The sequence below is a fragment of the Bombus bifarius genome, unplaced genomic scaffold (genome assembly GCF_011952205.1).
Source record: "Bombus bifarius isolate JDL3187 unplaced genomic scaffold, Bbif_JDL3187 scf7180000009832, whole genome shotgun sequence".
NCBI lineage: Eukaryota > Metazoa > Arthropoda > Insecta > Hymenoptera > Apidae > Bombus > Bombus bifarius.
The window spans coordinates 877,545-890,727 of record NW_022885363.1 but is presented as its reverse complement, the minus strand read 5'-3'; the positions used below and the strand labels follow the sequence as shown (position 1 = coordinate 890,727).

At 38.4% G+C, this 13,183-nt stretch overlaps 1 protein-coding gene and 1 long non-coding RNA gene across 4 annotated transcripts in view; one reads left to right on the top strand and one right to left on the bottom strand.

Annotated features, from left to right (window-relative positions):
- The first annotated feature begins 2,160 nt into the window (after positions 1 to 2,160).
- On the top strand, positions 2,161 to 10,640 carry LOC117215882. 3 transcript variants are annotated; one of them, XR_004489228.1, is made up of 7 exons: positions 2,161 to 2,256; positions 2,324 to 2,492; positions 3,009 to 3,159; positions 3,586 to 3,710; positions 5,870 to 7,816; positions 7,890 to 9,155; positions 9,270 to 10,640. It is a non-coding gene; the product is annotated as an uncharacterized LOC117215882 (long non-coding RNA). The 3 variants fall into 3 exon arrangements; XR_004489227.1 differs by lacking the exon at positions 3,586 to 3,710; XR_004489229.1 differs by lacking the exon at positions 3,586 to 3,710 and having other exon boundaries at positions 7,890 to 9,192.
- Positions 10,641 to 11,553: 913 nt separating this feature from the next.
- LOC117215858 (segmentation polarity homeobox protein engrailed-like) overlaps positions 11,554 to 13,183 on the bottom strand; it is a 108,870-nt gene continuing 107,240 nt past the window's right edge. Inside the window, exon 3 of the mRNA XM_033462395.1 lies at positions 11,554 to 12,709. Within this exon, the coding sequence (XP_033318286.1) occupies positions 12,339 to 12,709 (371 nt within the window). The 3' untranslated portion in view covers positions 11,554 to 12,338. The remainder of the gene's footprint in view (positions 12,710 to 13,183) is intronic.

Sequence of the window (13,183 nt, the reverse complement as noted above, 5' to 3'; positions counted from 1 at the left end):
CTGTTTTAGTAGAATGGTTCAATTGAAGTCAAGTATATTTTATAACTGGTTCTTTTTTTTTACCGAAACTCGATTCTTCAGAAATACTGGTAAATTTGTTACTTTTTTAAAGGATAGAAACTGTGAGTACATTAAGAATCTTGATTCAGTAATATGATTCATTTCGAGTCAAATAATATTACTCATTTATTCATAGTAGACATTTATCGTTAACAATACTGGTAAATTTCTTATATTTTTGAAAAGCTGAAATTCTGGGAACATTAAGAATTTTATTCTGATAATATGGCTCAATTGGAGACAAGTATATTGTTTAAATGCTTTTTTAGTGGAAGTCCATTTCTAACAGGTACTGGTGAATTTATTATCTTGTCTATGGGTTAAAGCTGTGGAAGCATTAACTATCTTATTTTAGTAATACTTTCTATTTTAAATATGTGTGTAGTTGTTTCTAGTGGAATTGGTTGTTAAAAAGTACTAGTGAGTCTTTTGTACTCTTTGATACAAGCCCTACAATGCTCCATTTTATCAAAAATGGCGGACCGCTTCAAAATTTTGTTCGCGTCTAGACAAACTGAATACACGAACGTGTAGGTGTCGATAAATGGACAGCTATAATTTGTAGGGTCAGAGACAAACCTAGAAAGTGGCCCGAGTCGTGACTAAGAACTTTTTTCATAAAAAAAACGAATTGAAGGACAAGATGACAGAAATTTCTTTGAATATGTTGCAGTGAAAGGAGAAGGATCTACACGTTCAATATGTCTTATATATGTTATATTATATACATTCCTTACTTTGAAAAAACGATAGCGTCATTTTCTTGTCTTCAAAACGTCAAAAAGAATTATCATCTACTCAAAAGTTCAAACAGCGAACATTTTTTCGATGCACTATATCGTAAACGATCGTAAACCGTAAATTAAGAACGAAAGCGAAACGTTGCTATAACTGTACCGAAAGCACGTGAAAATGCACGCACGCCATATTTACTGCGTTGGTTTCCTGGCCCCTTTGGCGGACATTTATCTCGCGGACTGTCAAGAAAATTGTAAACAATAAACAGGAGGTTGTAAAAGAGCACTCACCGTTGACTGCGTGACGAATCCATAATCCATGGCTAGCGTTAATCTCCAAGGCATAGTTCTCCTCGATTTAATGACACAACTTTGCACTTTCATCGAATTCGCTCATTACGCGCGTTTTCTTTTTGGTGCTACTTTAATTGATCGCAACGCCGCATTGTATGCACTGTGTGACGTTGTTATCGACGTATGATAATCGTGTCAGTCACGATTAGTCGAATCGCATCGATATTGTCATGAGATCGAAAAGAATAATACAGTAAATACATAGAAGATATATTGTAAAATATTGAAGAAAGGGTATTGAGAATATTGAAGATGCTAATCCGATCTAGTGTGTTATACTTTTCGTTTAACGTATTATCAGTTCACAGGTTATTATTGATATTATTCACTTCGATATTACTGAAGGAACGAACACACTAATATATGAGCAGACCGTATCTTGTGACGTACATATGACGGACGATGCGAATCACTATTGGTCGAATCGCAACGATATTATCGCGAGAGTTGCAAAGTGAATATCGAAGATGTTAATGCACTTTATCGTGTTATATTATTTTCCCGGTATTGTCACTTTACGTAAAAGAACATACTGACAGTTACAACAATAAATATCGAAGATGTTAACGCGATCTATTGTATTATATTTTTCACTATTAACCGGGTTACTTCACGAGATCGATAGCATTGTCTTCACGTAAACCGAGACAATGACAATTGTAAAAATGAATATCGAAGATGCTTACGCGATCTATAGCGTTATATCTTTCGTTAGTGTTCACGTGTTTGATATCACTTCATGAAAATAAACATATTGATATATGAATCGTTAAGAAGTATCTACTACAATATTATATACTTACTAGTAGACCATATTTTATATTAACGGGTAATAAACGATGCAGATTGTAATGATATTACTGCGAGATGAGAGTAAACTTTAATATGGTGTATCGTGTTATACTTTTTCGTTTGATTGGGTATCGTCATCTCGCGAGTCCACTATTGTTGACTTCACGTAACAAACACATTGATACACAAGTACACTGTATTTCAGGCAAAAGTCTAAGTAATTTGATTGAGGACGCGTTTTGGAACGTTAATTGCGCAGAAGGATGCGCAGAAGGATGCGCAGAACGTCTGTCAGGTGGTAAACGTCGAGAGTGTGCGTAAATTTCTTAATTGCTCAAAATTATTTAAGAGTCTGACAGTTTAATTATTATTTGTCGCAGGTGATTTCAGAAATTTGTTGGAGTTATTTTTGATGCTCGAGGCGGCGGCAGTCGAGGAAAATTTACTACGCTGCGGAGAATCATGTCGGTTGGTCAACAACACAGAATTCACGACGCTAGCGAAATCGACATAACCAATTGATTGGAGATCTAAACATACAAACAACAAGTATGTGACTCATTTTACTTCATAATTTCTTTCTATATCAGATAAGACATATAACCAATAACGACTAGCAACTTAATAATAATAATAGTTTGCTATTTCTTCTTACATCGACTAATACACATAACCATTAATAAGAATATCGCCGTGAATGTGTCTCTTAGACGCCACACTCATCAACTTCATTTTTTATTAATTTCTCAATTTCACTATCCAATATAAATATTCAATTCTCAAGAGATAAATGATTTATTTCTATAAATTAATTTATTATGACAAGATAACATAAACAACAGTAAATTGCAAAATATATTTAAATTTCGTCTCAAATGTGAATGCTATATAGTTGATCACATTTATCACACATGTAATTTTGTAAAATATTGTTATAAATGAAACGTTGATGTAGTTGTCGATGCTATAACGACGTTTATATTACAACACAAGGATATGATTTGACTTCGATTTTAAGAATCGAATAAAATATCATATCTAATGGTATTATTCGAAATGTTTCAGGCAAGATTTAACAAAAGAAGTCGAAAATCACTTGGGAATCTTTGACAGCATCGCTGATGGGATTTCAGAGGTTCCTCAAGGGACTTTGAAGGGGATTTGAAGAAATCTTCTGTTGCCTGTCCTTTCTTCCACGTTTACAAAAACGTTCTACGTATGTATCAAAGATTATATATTATATTTTTGCATTATTTTTAAAGGACCATAAAACAAATCCTTAAATTTTACGCCATGTAAATTTTAGTTTAATATTATCGTCCTATAAGCGTATAATCGGAATGCTACTTGTAATTGTTGCATGCAATAATTTTCCTACTTTTCATCTAATACTGGATAATAATACAATTGTATTAGTTTGATTTCATCGATTTGTAAAATAAAAAGGTATGTACGGACTGAAATTTTGCTTACGATAAAATTACCGTAATTATTATCGACGATAGCCTCTATGGGTTAAGGACTATTCAGCAATTAAATCGTTTAAACGAATCATGCATATCCCAAGTGGGATTTAAGTAAATAGATACGTTATTCCGTGCACGCATTAAAGTAAAATGAATTTTGCCGAGGCCTTTTTTAGTAACGTTATGTAAGCCTATTAAGCGGACACTAGACATCCAAGAAAGAAGGATGGAATAATGTTTGAGGAATGCCGAAAAGTAGAGGAAAGGGAGAGGTCACAACTCGACCGGCGGAAGCCACGAGGTAAAAGAGGAGAACGAAGAAGACTCGATGAGACTCTGGTTTTAATTAGTTGGAACCGCCGCGCCGCAAGGGAACAATCGATGGCATTAACGATGTTGCAGATAAGAAATCAGGCTTCTGAACTCTTGTTCGTTATCATTGCCCGAATACTTCTGACGCGAGCCCTCCTCGAATTCTTCTCCATCGAATATGATTAAAATCTTCATAAACACCTGCTACAACTCTGATTAACAAATGCTACGAATGGCCATTTACTGATGACTTCTTCTTTTCTTGAATGAATTGAAATTTCCTCGTTAATTTGTATTCATTAAGGGGGTTTACCTTCTATCTTGTAATTTCTAGTATTTTATTACAGACATAATCGTTGGTTCTTTAGTTTCAAAATGAACAAAAACATAACTTTTTTGGTACTTTATTATAATTCTTCGACGTTAAAATTTTATTGATAATGATATAAAAATTGTTCCAAAACTAATTAATGTTGTAAAGAACGGAACATTTAGTACGCAGTAAAGGAATTAGAATTTCTATTCTATTTCTTGAATTTATTTCGCAGAAATTGTAACGGTAACGATATAGAAATTGCTGTCCAATTAGACAGTGTTTGAAGAGCAGTGCATGTAGCAACGAACGTACTAATCGCAAAGAAATTAGAATTTCTATCTTAAAATAACTTGAGAAGAGTTAAAATGTATAAACTGAGAGAAGAACTTGAGAACCACTGGGCCGTTTACAATTAAGCAATGTAACCGAGTCGCAGACGCGTGGAGCGTCGTGTGTGGTCCCGGGGTTCGAATCCCACCTCTCCCTTTCCACTCTTTCCAACCGGTACCACCACTCTACCACGATGTCCCCACCACTTGAAGGTTCTCTTCAGCTCCTCTCATGTTCGTTTTTCTCTCGTTTCTCCTCTCTTGCTCGCCGCGGCTCTTTACCTTCTACGCTCGATCCCGAAGGTGGTGACTCATCCACCTATAGGCTACCACGGATTCGGGAATTCCTTCTCGTTTCTCGTCGTTCCTCGATCTAACACGAATTTTTGCACAACCGTCCAGATTTCTATCGAGATCACGAATAACAGACCGAAACTGCGGTTCATTAGAACGGCGAACTTGCTCCGTGCAACCCGAAGAAAACTTTTGCATACACCTTAAGAGGATCTTCTCTTAGATATTTTAAATTGTCTATTATTAAAGATTGGAATACAGTAGAACTTCATTTATCTTATCGATATTTATTTAAATGAATTAATGAAATAGGTAATGGGGGGCGGGGAATTAATGAATCTTTTTTATATAAATTCCAGTTACAATTTGACTTCGACGAATTCAAATAGAACTGGATTTCAAATTGATTTTTTGATTAGTGCAGCTGCAAAGTAACTGTACTCCAATTTATCTGCAAACTAATGAAATTAAACAAGCTAATGAAAACGAAACTATTTCAGAATTGGAACTATTGGAACTAAGGAAGAATTGGAACTAACTGGAAAACAAGACAGCTCCTTATAATTTCCCTGGTCGACCTCTCTATAATCCATAAAAGTTGGCGTGGCTTAGGTTTTAAAACTGGTTCTGATTGTCGAATAGAGCTGTGACGCGCGAGAGTATCCACGGCCAGACATGTTTGGAGTTCGGACTTGTCGAGAGGCGCGGATGCGTAAAGGTGGACATGACACTAGGAAACTAAATACCGGTCGACCGATCCTATGATCCCCGCAGAGAGTTTGACCGCTGTCAAAAAGCATTGGCCCGTCTGGACCTATCTCACTTAATTTTCGTTAAAGTCACCGAATCGGGGATTGGATCGTCGACAGTCCGGAATCGTCTTACCAGTATCTTTCTCTATTCACACTGAGCATCGTGTCGATCGATAGTAACGATGGTTTAGAATAGATTGGACCCGATTTCATAAGAGGAAATCTGTAGACGTAATACGAAAGTGTGTCTCTTAGTGCTGTCACCTTAATACTTTTTCACTTGAATTTGAATACTCGCAAACAATATATGAACAGTTCGTTGTCTATTTGTCATCTTTTTTGCATACTGTTCGTAAATATGTTTGTGAAATATGTTATGTGATATCACTTACTGTAAGTGTTCGTCTTAAGAAATCGTTAAATTGTTCATATTTTCATTTGAATTTCTTTTTTTCAGGTTGAACATTGAAGTTCAAATGACGATAAAAACGTACAACTACAGATTTATACAGAAGATGACAACCTTTCTTATTACTCTCGGATACATCATGGCTTTCATCACCCATATGTTATCGCGGTCCAATTAAAATTCAGATTTACTGGCGGCAGACGTAGTAGCAATATTAAGGATCAGGGAACCATTTCACGAGCGAAGACGACGTTTCGTTCTCCGTAACCCCTTGCACGGTTAATGAAGAGTTCGCTATATCCCGGGATGGCAGCTGACGTTGCATTCATGCATGAGAGTGCCGCGTCCCGGTCATTTGGCCTGTGGTGCGACTAAAAACAAGGCAGCGCTCTCGAGTTTTGTCCCATCGGTGGCCGGTAACGCGCCTTCCATGGGGACCAGCAGCAAAAGAAAATTTCAAAGGGGACCATCGACCCGCTGGCCCACACATCGAGTTGCCGGAACATGCGGATTAAGCCATTAAAGCCTGCTTCAAGCTGTTTCGGGGAAATTCACGAGACAGAGAGTTCGTTATTGTTACTCTGTCACAAGCAAAACTGCTGTCCGTTTGTTTCGATACATGCGACGAATGAACCGTCGTGTCGCCACGAGATTATTATTGAACTTGCACATTGATTCTCTTGCTATAGGATAAGGGAGAGATATTTGAGTCAAGCTAAGTAATTCGCCAAATTATTTTGTTTACCAACAATTTGTACGACTTACATTTGAAAACACATTATTTGGCTCTTTTTAACTGACGTGATATATCCTTGTTAATTCAAATAGGGCTACCATAGGGTTATTTGTATCATTTTCTCATGCATAAGCATGTATGATATTTTCTCATTCTTTCCTTATTATATCCAAGATTAATCACGTTTCATTTGATTATTCCATGCAAAATTAAAAATTAAATTTTAAGATGTTGAAGATATTGACACAAGTAACCCTAACTTACTACCATACCTAGCTTTAATATTCATAATTCTACTTTTAAGTTATGTTCTGATGTGCATATAACAATCAAGTACTGATGTGTTTGTGTAATCCACCCTTCGGTTTAATTTCGTGATTTTCAGTAAATTTTCAGTAAAATGTCTATGTACATCTTTCATGTACTAAGAGATACCTTGATGTTTATTTGAAATTTCTACGAAGATTCTTATCGACTCCTCAAGCTCGTAAAAGTATGCCTTCGTTTCACCGCGTGAAACGACCAACAAATTACACAACGGTCAGACTTTTACTTGAATGAGCAAAGAACCGCGAGAACAGCGATGGTCAAGCACGCGCGAGACCTTCCACGAGATAATTTATTGGTCAATCAAAATGACGCATGGAGGTATAAGGTGACACGTCAGCGTGCACGGTTGACCATTAATTTTAATACCCGTCACCATCAGATCTCCCGACGCTGCTTTCCACGTTGGCTCCCCACTGACGGCGGAGCGTATCCATCGGCATCGGCTACCGTACGACTAATGCTCCGTTCACTAACGACGATCATCCTTGAAGATCTCGGTCTACCGATCTCTCACGGTCGCCACGAATTATTATCCTTCTCTTAATCCTGCGTAGCTGACCCGCCGCACCACCCTATCGGGTGGCGATTTCAATAATGGAACAAATCGAAGGATTAAGCTTTTTGAATATATAGAAAAAAATTGGGGAACTTAGAGAAACAAACAAATTTTCGAAACGGAGTTAGAGATTAGACACAATCTTTTATGTGCAACTTCCACAAAATAACAGCAAAAGAAATGATCGTGAATATAATACACTGATAAAGAGACAAGAGGATAACGAAGAAAAACGAAAAGCGGAATAAACCAATAAATACCTACAATCTTGTGAAAAATCATGCAATTAAGATACGATCAGACGAAAGCTGCGAGCTGCCGTCCGAATATATCAATGGTACGCCAAGAACGCGTCGAGAGGTATGCAAGCACGGTAAGTGCAACGTCGATTGATAGCGCGCGTCCCCTTATCTATAAACCATTTTCACTTTTTTCCGTTTCTCTAGGTGCTTATCTGGTGTCCGAGGCGCGCAACTAGAGAATTCTAGGACGTTATTTACGGCTGATTAACAGGCTCAATAATTCCCTTCCGCATTACTTTATTGAGTCCCATGGCCCACGCGCGATTTGCCTGCGATTTATGACGCAAGATAAACCGATACCACTGCCTCCTGATCGGCTCGTTCTATTGGGCTGATCTCGTATGTAAACAGAGGCCGAACCAAACTGACCGGTAATCTCCGACGAATTTGCATCTGGTTCTTTTTCTAAACAGTTCGAGCGAACCAGGTAATATGCAGCGTGTTGCATGCATAAAAGGGAAACACGCATACGTTGAAACAACGAAACAGAATTGTCTTTCACGAGGATCAAATCGTGCGACTCCCGTGAAACGGAAACCATTTGTTTCCCAACGATTCAGGGATTATTCCAGCCGCATCTGTTTAACGCGCATCATCGACGTTTCAATCGGTAACACCAGCATCTACGGTCAACATCTAATCCCTATTCGTTTCATCGACTATTCCAAAGTGGCGGAGTATACGTCAACGTGAAATGAATCACGGTATGCTGACGGTTCTCGAGACGGATGCATAATTTCGAGGCTCGAAGCTCCCAAGGCTGGTTCCTGTCCCCGCCGCGTTACAGAAGGCGCACACGGTTGCTCAGGAATGTCGAACGGGTCGGTCACAGGGTTAATGTTTGCTGCCTCCTCACGTGCCTCTGACTTTTCTCCCTGGTTGTATCTCATTTGTAAAGATTCCGGGACAAAGGAGCCACCAAGAACCGTTTGTGTGGCTTCGCGGCTCGCTTCACCCATAAGTAGTCTCGACTTGGGCCATGTACGCCTGCCGGACAGACAGAAGCGCGAGTCTGTCAAGTGGCGCGATTATAATCTGACAGGGACGTATCGGTTGCCGGCCTTTCTTCCCGATTCCGAGCAATCGACAATATATTTTGGAGTCAAGCGTTACTAGGCGCCGAGCATCGAATATTTCCATGACTTACAAGTGACGTATCGCATTACAAACAGGGCCAAATATTTATTTTTACGTATACGTCGCATGCGAAGGACATACTGCACGAAATATTTGTTATTGCATATTATGATTTACACTCACTTTAAGGTTGTCAAGTTTAATTACAATGCCTTGTTTCAGAATGTACGTGTAAGTAATCGAATTTATGAGAATCGATGGAGTTGAGCCTACGTTTGATGTTCACGAGATATCGTTTAAATTCAACTGATGAAATATTACGGGATGGTTCAGGTACTCAACTTCTGTCCGTCTCCGACCATCAGTTCTTGTAAAAAGAAATAATTGTCGCTTATTAGTCATCACGACGTCGGCATCGGTACGTTAACGTCGTCTATTACTTACCAGGTACGTTCCCGAAAGCGAGGCTGATCCTTCGGACATCCTGGACGATCCTTGGCCGACAACCTTTGGGCTCCATTATCGAAAAAGAAAAATGGGCACACCAATACACGAAGAAACCAATGAAATTATTTATTCTCCAACGTCGACGAACTCTATCTTCGATCTTCTTATTTCCGACCCTAACAATGGCTATCTAACTTCAACATGATTTCAACTTTTCATCGGTAAGTTGACTTAAAAGCTTTGACTCTACTATGAATTTTCAATTTTCAGGGACAAATTCGTACAAACGTCGCGAGTTTCTCATACTTGTAAGGATCGTCTACGACCTATCTTTTGAACGATTCGTGGGAGAGACGTAACAAGGGAGGTTGGAACAACGCTAGCGGAGGTTAAATGATGTATAAAGTGCGTTAACCGACACCACTCACCGTGCAACACACGCATATCGCGTTCACGGTATAAACGTAGGCGTGGCTGGTTTGATATCAACGATGGCCACCTTTCGACTGTAAATCAATCGATATCACGCCGGCAGGAGGGGCTTTTCATAGGGTTTGCACGGGCCTGAAATACGACTCGAGGGTGGAAGCATGCGCCAAATGCTGAATGTGAATCGACCCGCCCCGAAACCTTTTATCCCGACACCGATCGCCTCTCGCCACTGTCTTTCTCTCTCGCCTACCCACCGGTTCGCCAGTGTCGCGCCGATAAATTTCGATAAACATCTGGCTCGATTGATTCCGTTCCCGGTGTTAATTAGCTCGCGTCTAGTACCGCTTTCACAGCATCGATCGATTCCGTCGCGTTAATGTCTTGAGATCGCGATCACCTTGTCTCTCGTTTCTTCTTTAGAGATCTTTTAATTGGATTGTTCATCGAGATTGTTTGCTCTCTTTCATTTCTTTTCTTATTTTTTCCTCATTAAGGTGGATTTTCAGTTTCCTTTCCCATTTATGAACGGAAATACTTTAATTTCCTTTTATTTATCATAGTTTACTTAAGTAAATAGTTGGAACTTTGTAGAATTATAATTATATTATTAGGAACTCTATACAATATTGACTCGACGTTTGTATCTTTGATTAATAATCATTGATACCACTTATTACAAAACTGAAATGTTATTTTAATATGCACAGATATGTAAACTTGAAGTATACAATTTTTATGAAATACTATTCCGAAATTAAATTTTGACCAGGGTCGATTCTTGATGGTTTACAACGAGGATTTTAATGCAACTTAACTCTTCAATGGGACCTAATTTTGAGACAGTAGATTGACTGCTGAGGAAACTAGTGAATTATTGAACTTTAATGTTGACATCATCTATCGGAGTACGTTTAAAGTACTGTTTTGTTAGTTTTGTTAAAATTGTTAGTTTTGTCTTTAGCCTAGTGTAATTCAGTTCTTGAAAAGAATTTTTAAGTTTAATATGCCCCGTATCTATAAGCAAACATCAAATTCCAAGTTTCAGTATATTGCTATCTCATGCAAAGTCGAAGCCTTTGATCTTGTAAAAAAGGGCCGTATCTTATTCGCTTATTAGAAACGGAACCGCCGTTAATTACTTGGATAATTCGGTTCATTGGTGCCGCGTAATTATTTAATCGACTATTTATCAGTCCGCAGCATCGTCGGTGTATTTGTACAAACGTTTGAATAAGGTTTATCCTGACCGGCGACTAAACCATACAATCAAGGAATTATCTAGGAGCAAAGGAACAGGATGGATGTTGAAGATAGAACAAGTATACGTTGATACGTGGCTCATGATAGTGGGAATATTTAATTCGATCTTTAAATAATTCTTACAAGGTATAAGTGCCCGATATTGTATCGAGCCTTCCGTATTAGCATAGGTAAATAAATAACTAAGTTATTTTTAAACAGTCTATCGAGACGACGTTCTCGCTAAGTTGCACTTTATTTACACGACAATTTATATCAATCTTTTTTATATATACATATACGTATATATATGTATATTTATATATATATACCTATACATATACGTTGTTTCTATTTACTCCTCTTCATACATACATATATGTATAATGTTTTCTATTGCACGTCGCAATCGTACGATATCTTACATTTTTACAATAAATTAACGAAACGAAACTAGGACTTTACATTTTCACTCTCATTCTCATGCAAACTTCCTCTCATACAAACTTGTCACACTTGTCCTTGGTTAAAGTATCTTCATTCTCTCTTTGTCTCTCCCTCGAATACTGGTTCCTTTATCAGAGAACGATGACTTCTATTCGTTTTTTTTTTTTTTCGATCTACTGTGTTCGCGAGAAAACTGTACAAATGGCACTGTACAACCCATTTCACCATGATTTACACGATTCGCGTGTAATCACGACGATCGATCGATTACTCCGTTCATTCCCCTGGTTCTAAATACGACATTTTTATTCGTGATATAGGAACGTACGTGCTAATTCCTCCCTTACAAACGATGTTGAATGATAGCTATCGTTGCGATCGCCGCGCGCACGACCACCATCATTCGATTCATAACGCCGGTAACTCATGAGCTTTCCTGTCGCAGGATACGTCGCGTCGCGGTTTTATCGGTCTCAAGTTAAATGGGAAGCTCTAAGACAACGAATTACAAAAATTCGTTCAGCAGTCGCTTAAATATTCAGTCGGTGGCTTTGAATTTTTTTTCCACGAAATAAATATCCGAATTTTTAAACATAGAAGAAACAAAGGCAACCGACTAAGTTAATCTTAATTTGACTATGCAATCATTTTCGAATTTCAGGAAATCGATAATAGAATGTAGATGTACAATCTTTGGAGCGCAAGTGGCTGTGGTCTCGATGACGATCTTTCGTACAAAATTTACGGGAGGAACGTTAAATTATCTAAGACTAACGCATTCATACAACCACTCCCGTTTTCACGGTTCACCAGATATGTTATCAACGACACGTTTTCATTCTCTCGCGATCGACATTCGACGCGAGAAATGAGAGTTCTTACAAGATCTCGAAACGTCGAACGAGCTCGTCGATAAGTTTAGCTTCAATTATTCGATCGATCCTATTGTCGTCATTTCGCTTGGAGTTCCGCCGCTTGTTCCTCTTCCTCTTTCGTTAGAGGCACCGTCGAATGATTGTAAAGACCCTGGGCCATCAGCTGAAGGGCGAGAGGATTCTTCTGGCCACTGGCCTTCTTGATCTTCGCCCTCTTGTTCTGAAACCAGATCTTGATCTGCGCCTCGTTCAAACCCAAATCCCTCGAGAGTTGTTGCCTCCTTCGTTCGGTCAGGTATCGATTCTCCGCGAACTCCCTCTTCAGCCTGGCCAATTGTTCGCCACTGAACGCGGTCCGCGGACGCTTTTCCTCGGGTGTGCCGCCATTGCCACGGCCGTCCGACCTCTTCACCCTCCTCGTTCGTGGACCTGCAACACGGTAGGATCCTATCGTCAGCTGATATCTGTCGAAGTGGCTGAAGAATTGGGATTATTGCGGTTAGGAGATTTAAATGTATAAGAAAGAAATGTTAATATAACAGTATTATAATTTAATATAAATCTAAGAAGCTAAGATAAGTTAAGTTTTTGTTTAACGATTAGAGAATGTATTTATGTATCATCTTTTAACCAGGTGTCGACCAGTGGTGGAAATTGGTTCGCGTCTTCTTTGTAAATTAAACATTTCTTCCTTCAAATTTGAATAATTTTTAAAAGAAAAATGCATTAATAAGCACACATTCTCTTGTACAATCATGAACATAGGTCGTAGAAATTTTCATTATTAATGAGAGTGCAATGTACCCTAAAATATGAGTCTAAAAATGTTAGAGATAAATGTTACGTATACAAATATTTATATACGTGAGATGTAGCTTTCGAGTCAGAAGCAGAAGGTAGACCGAAACAATAGATTCTACA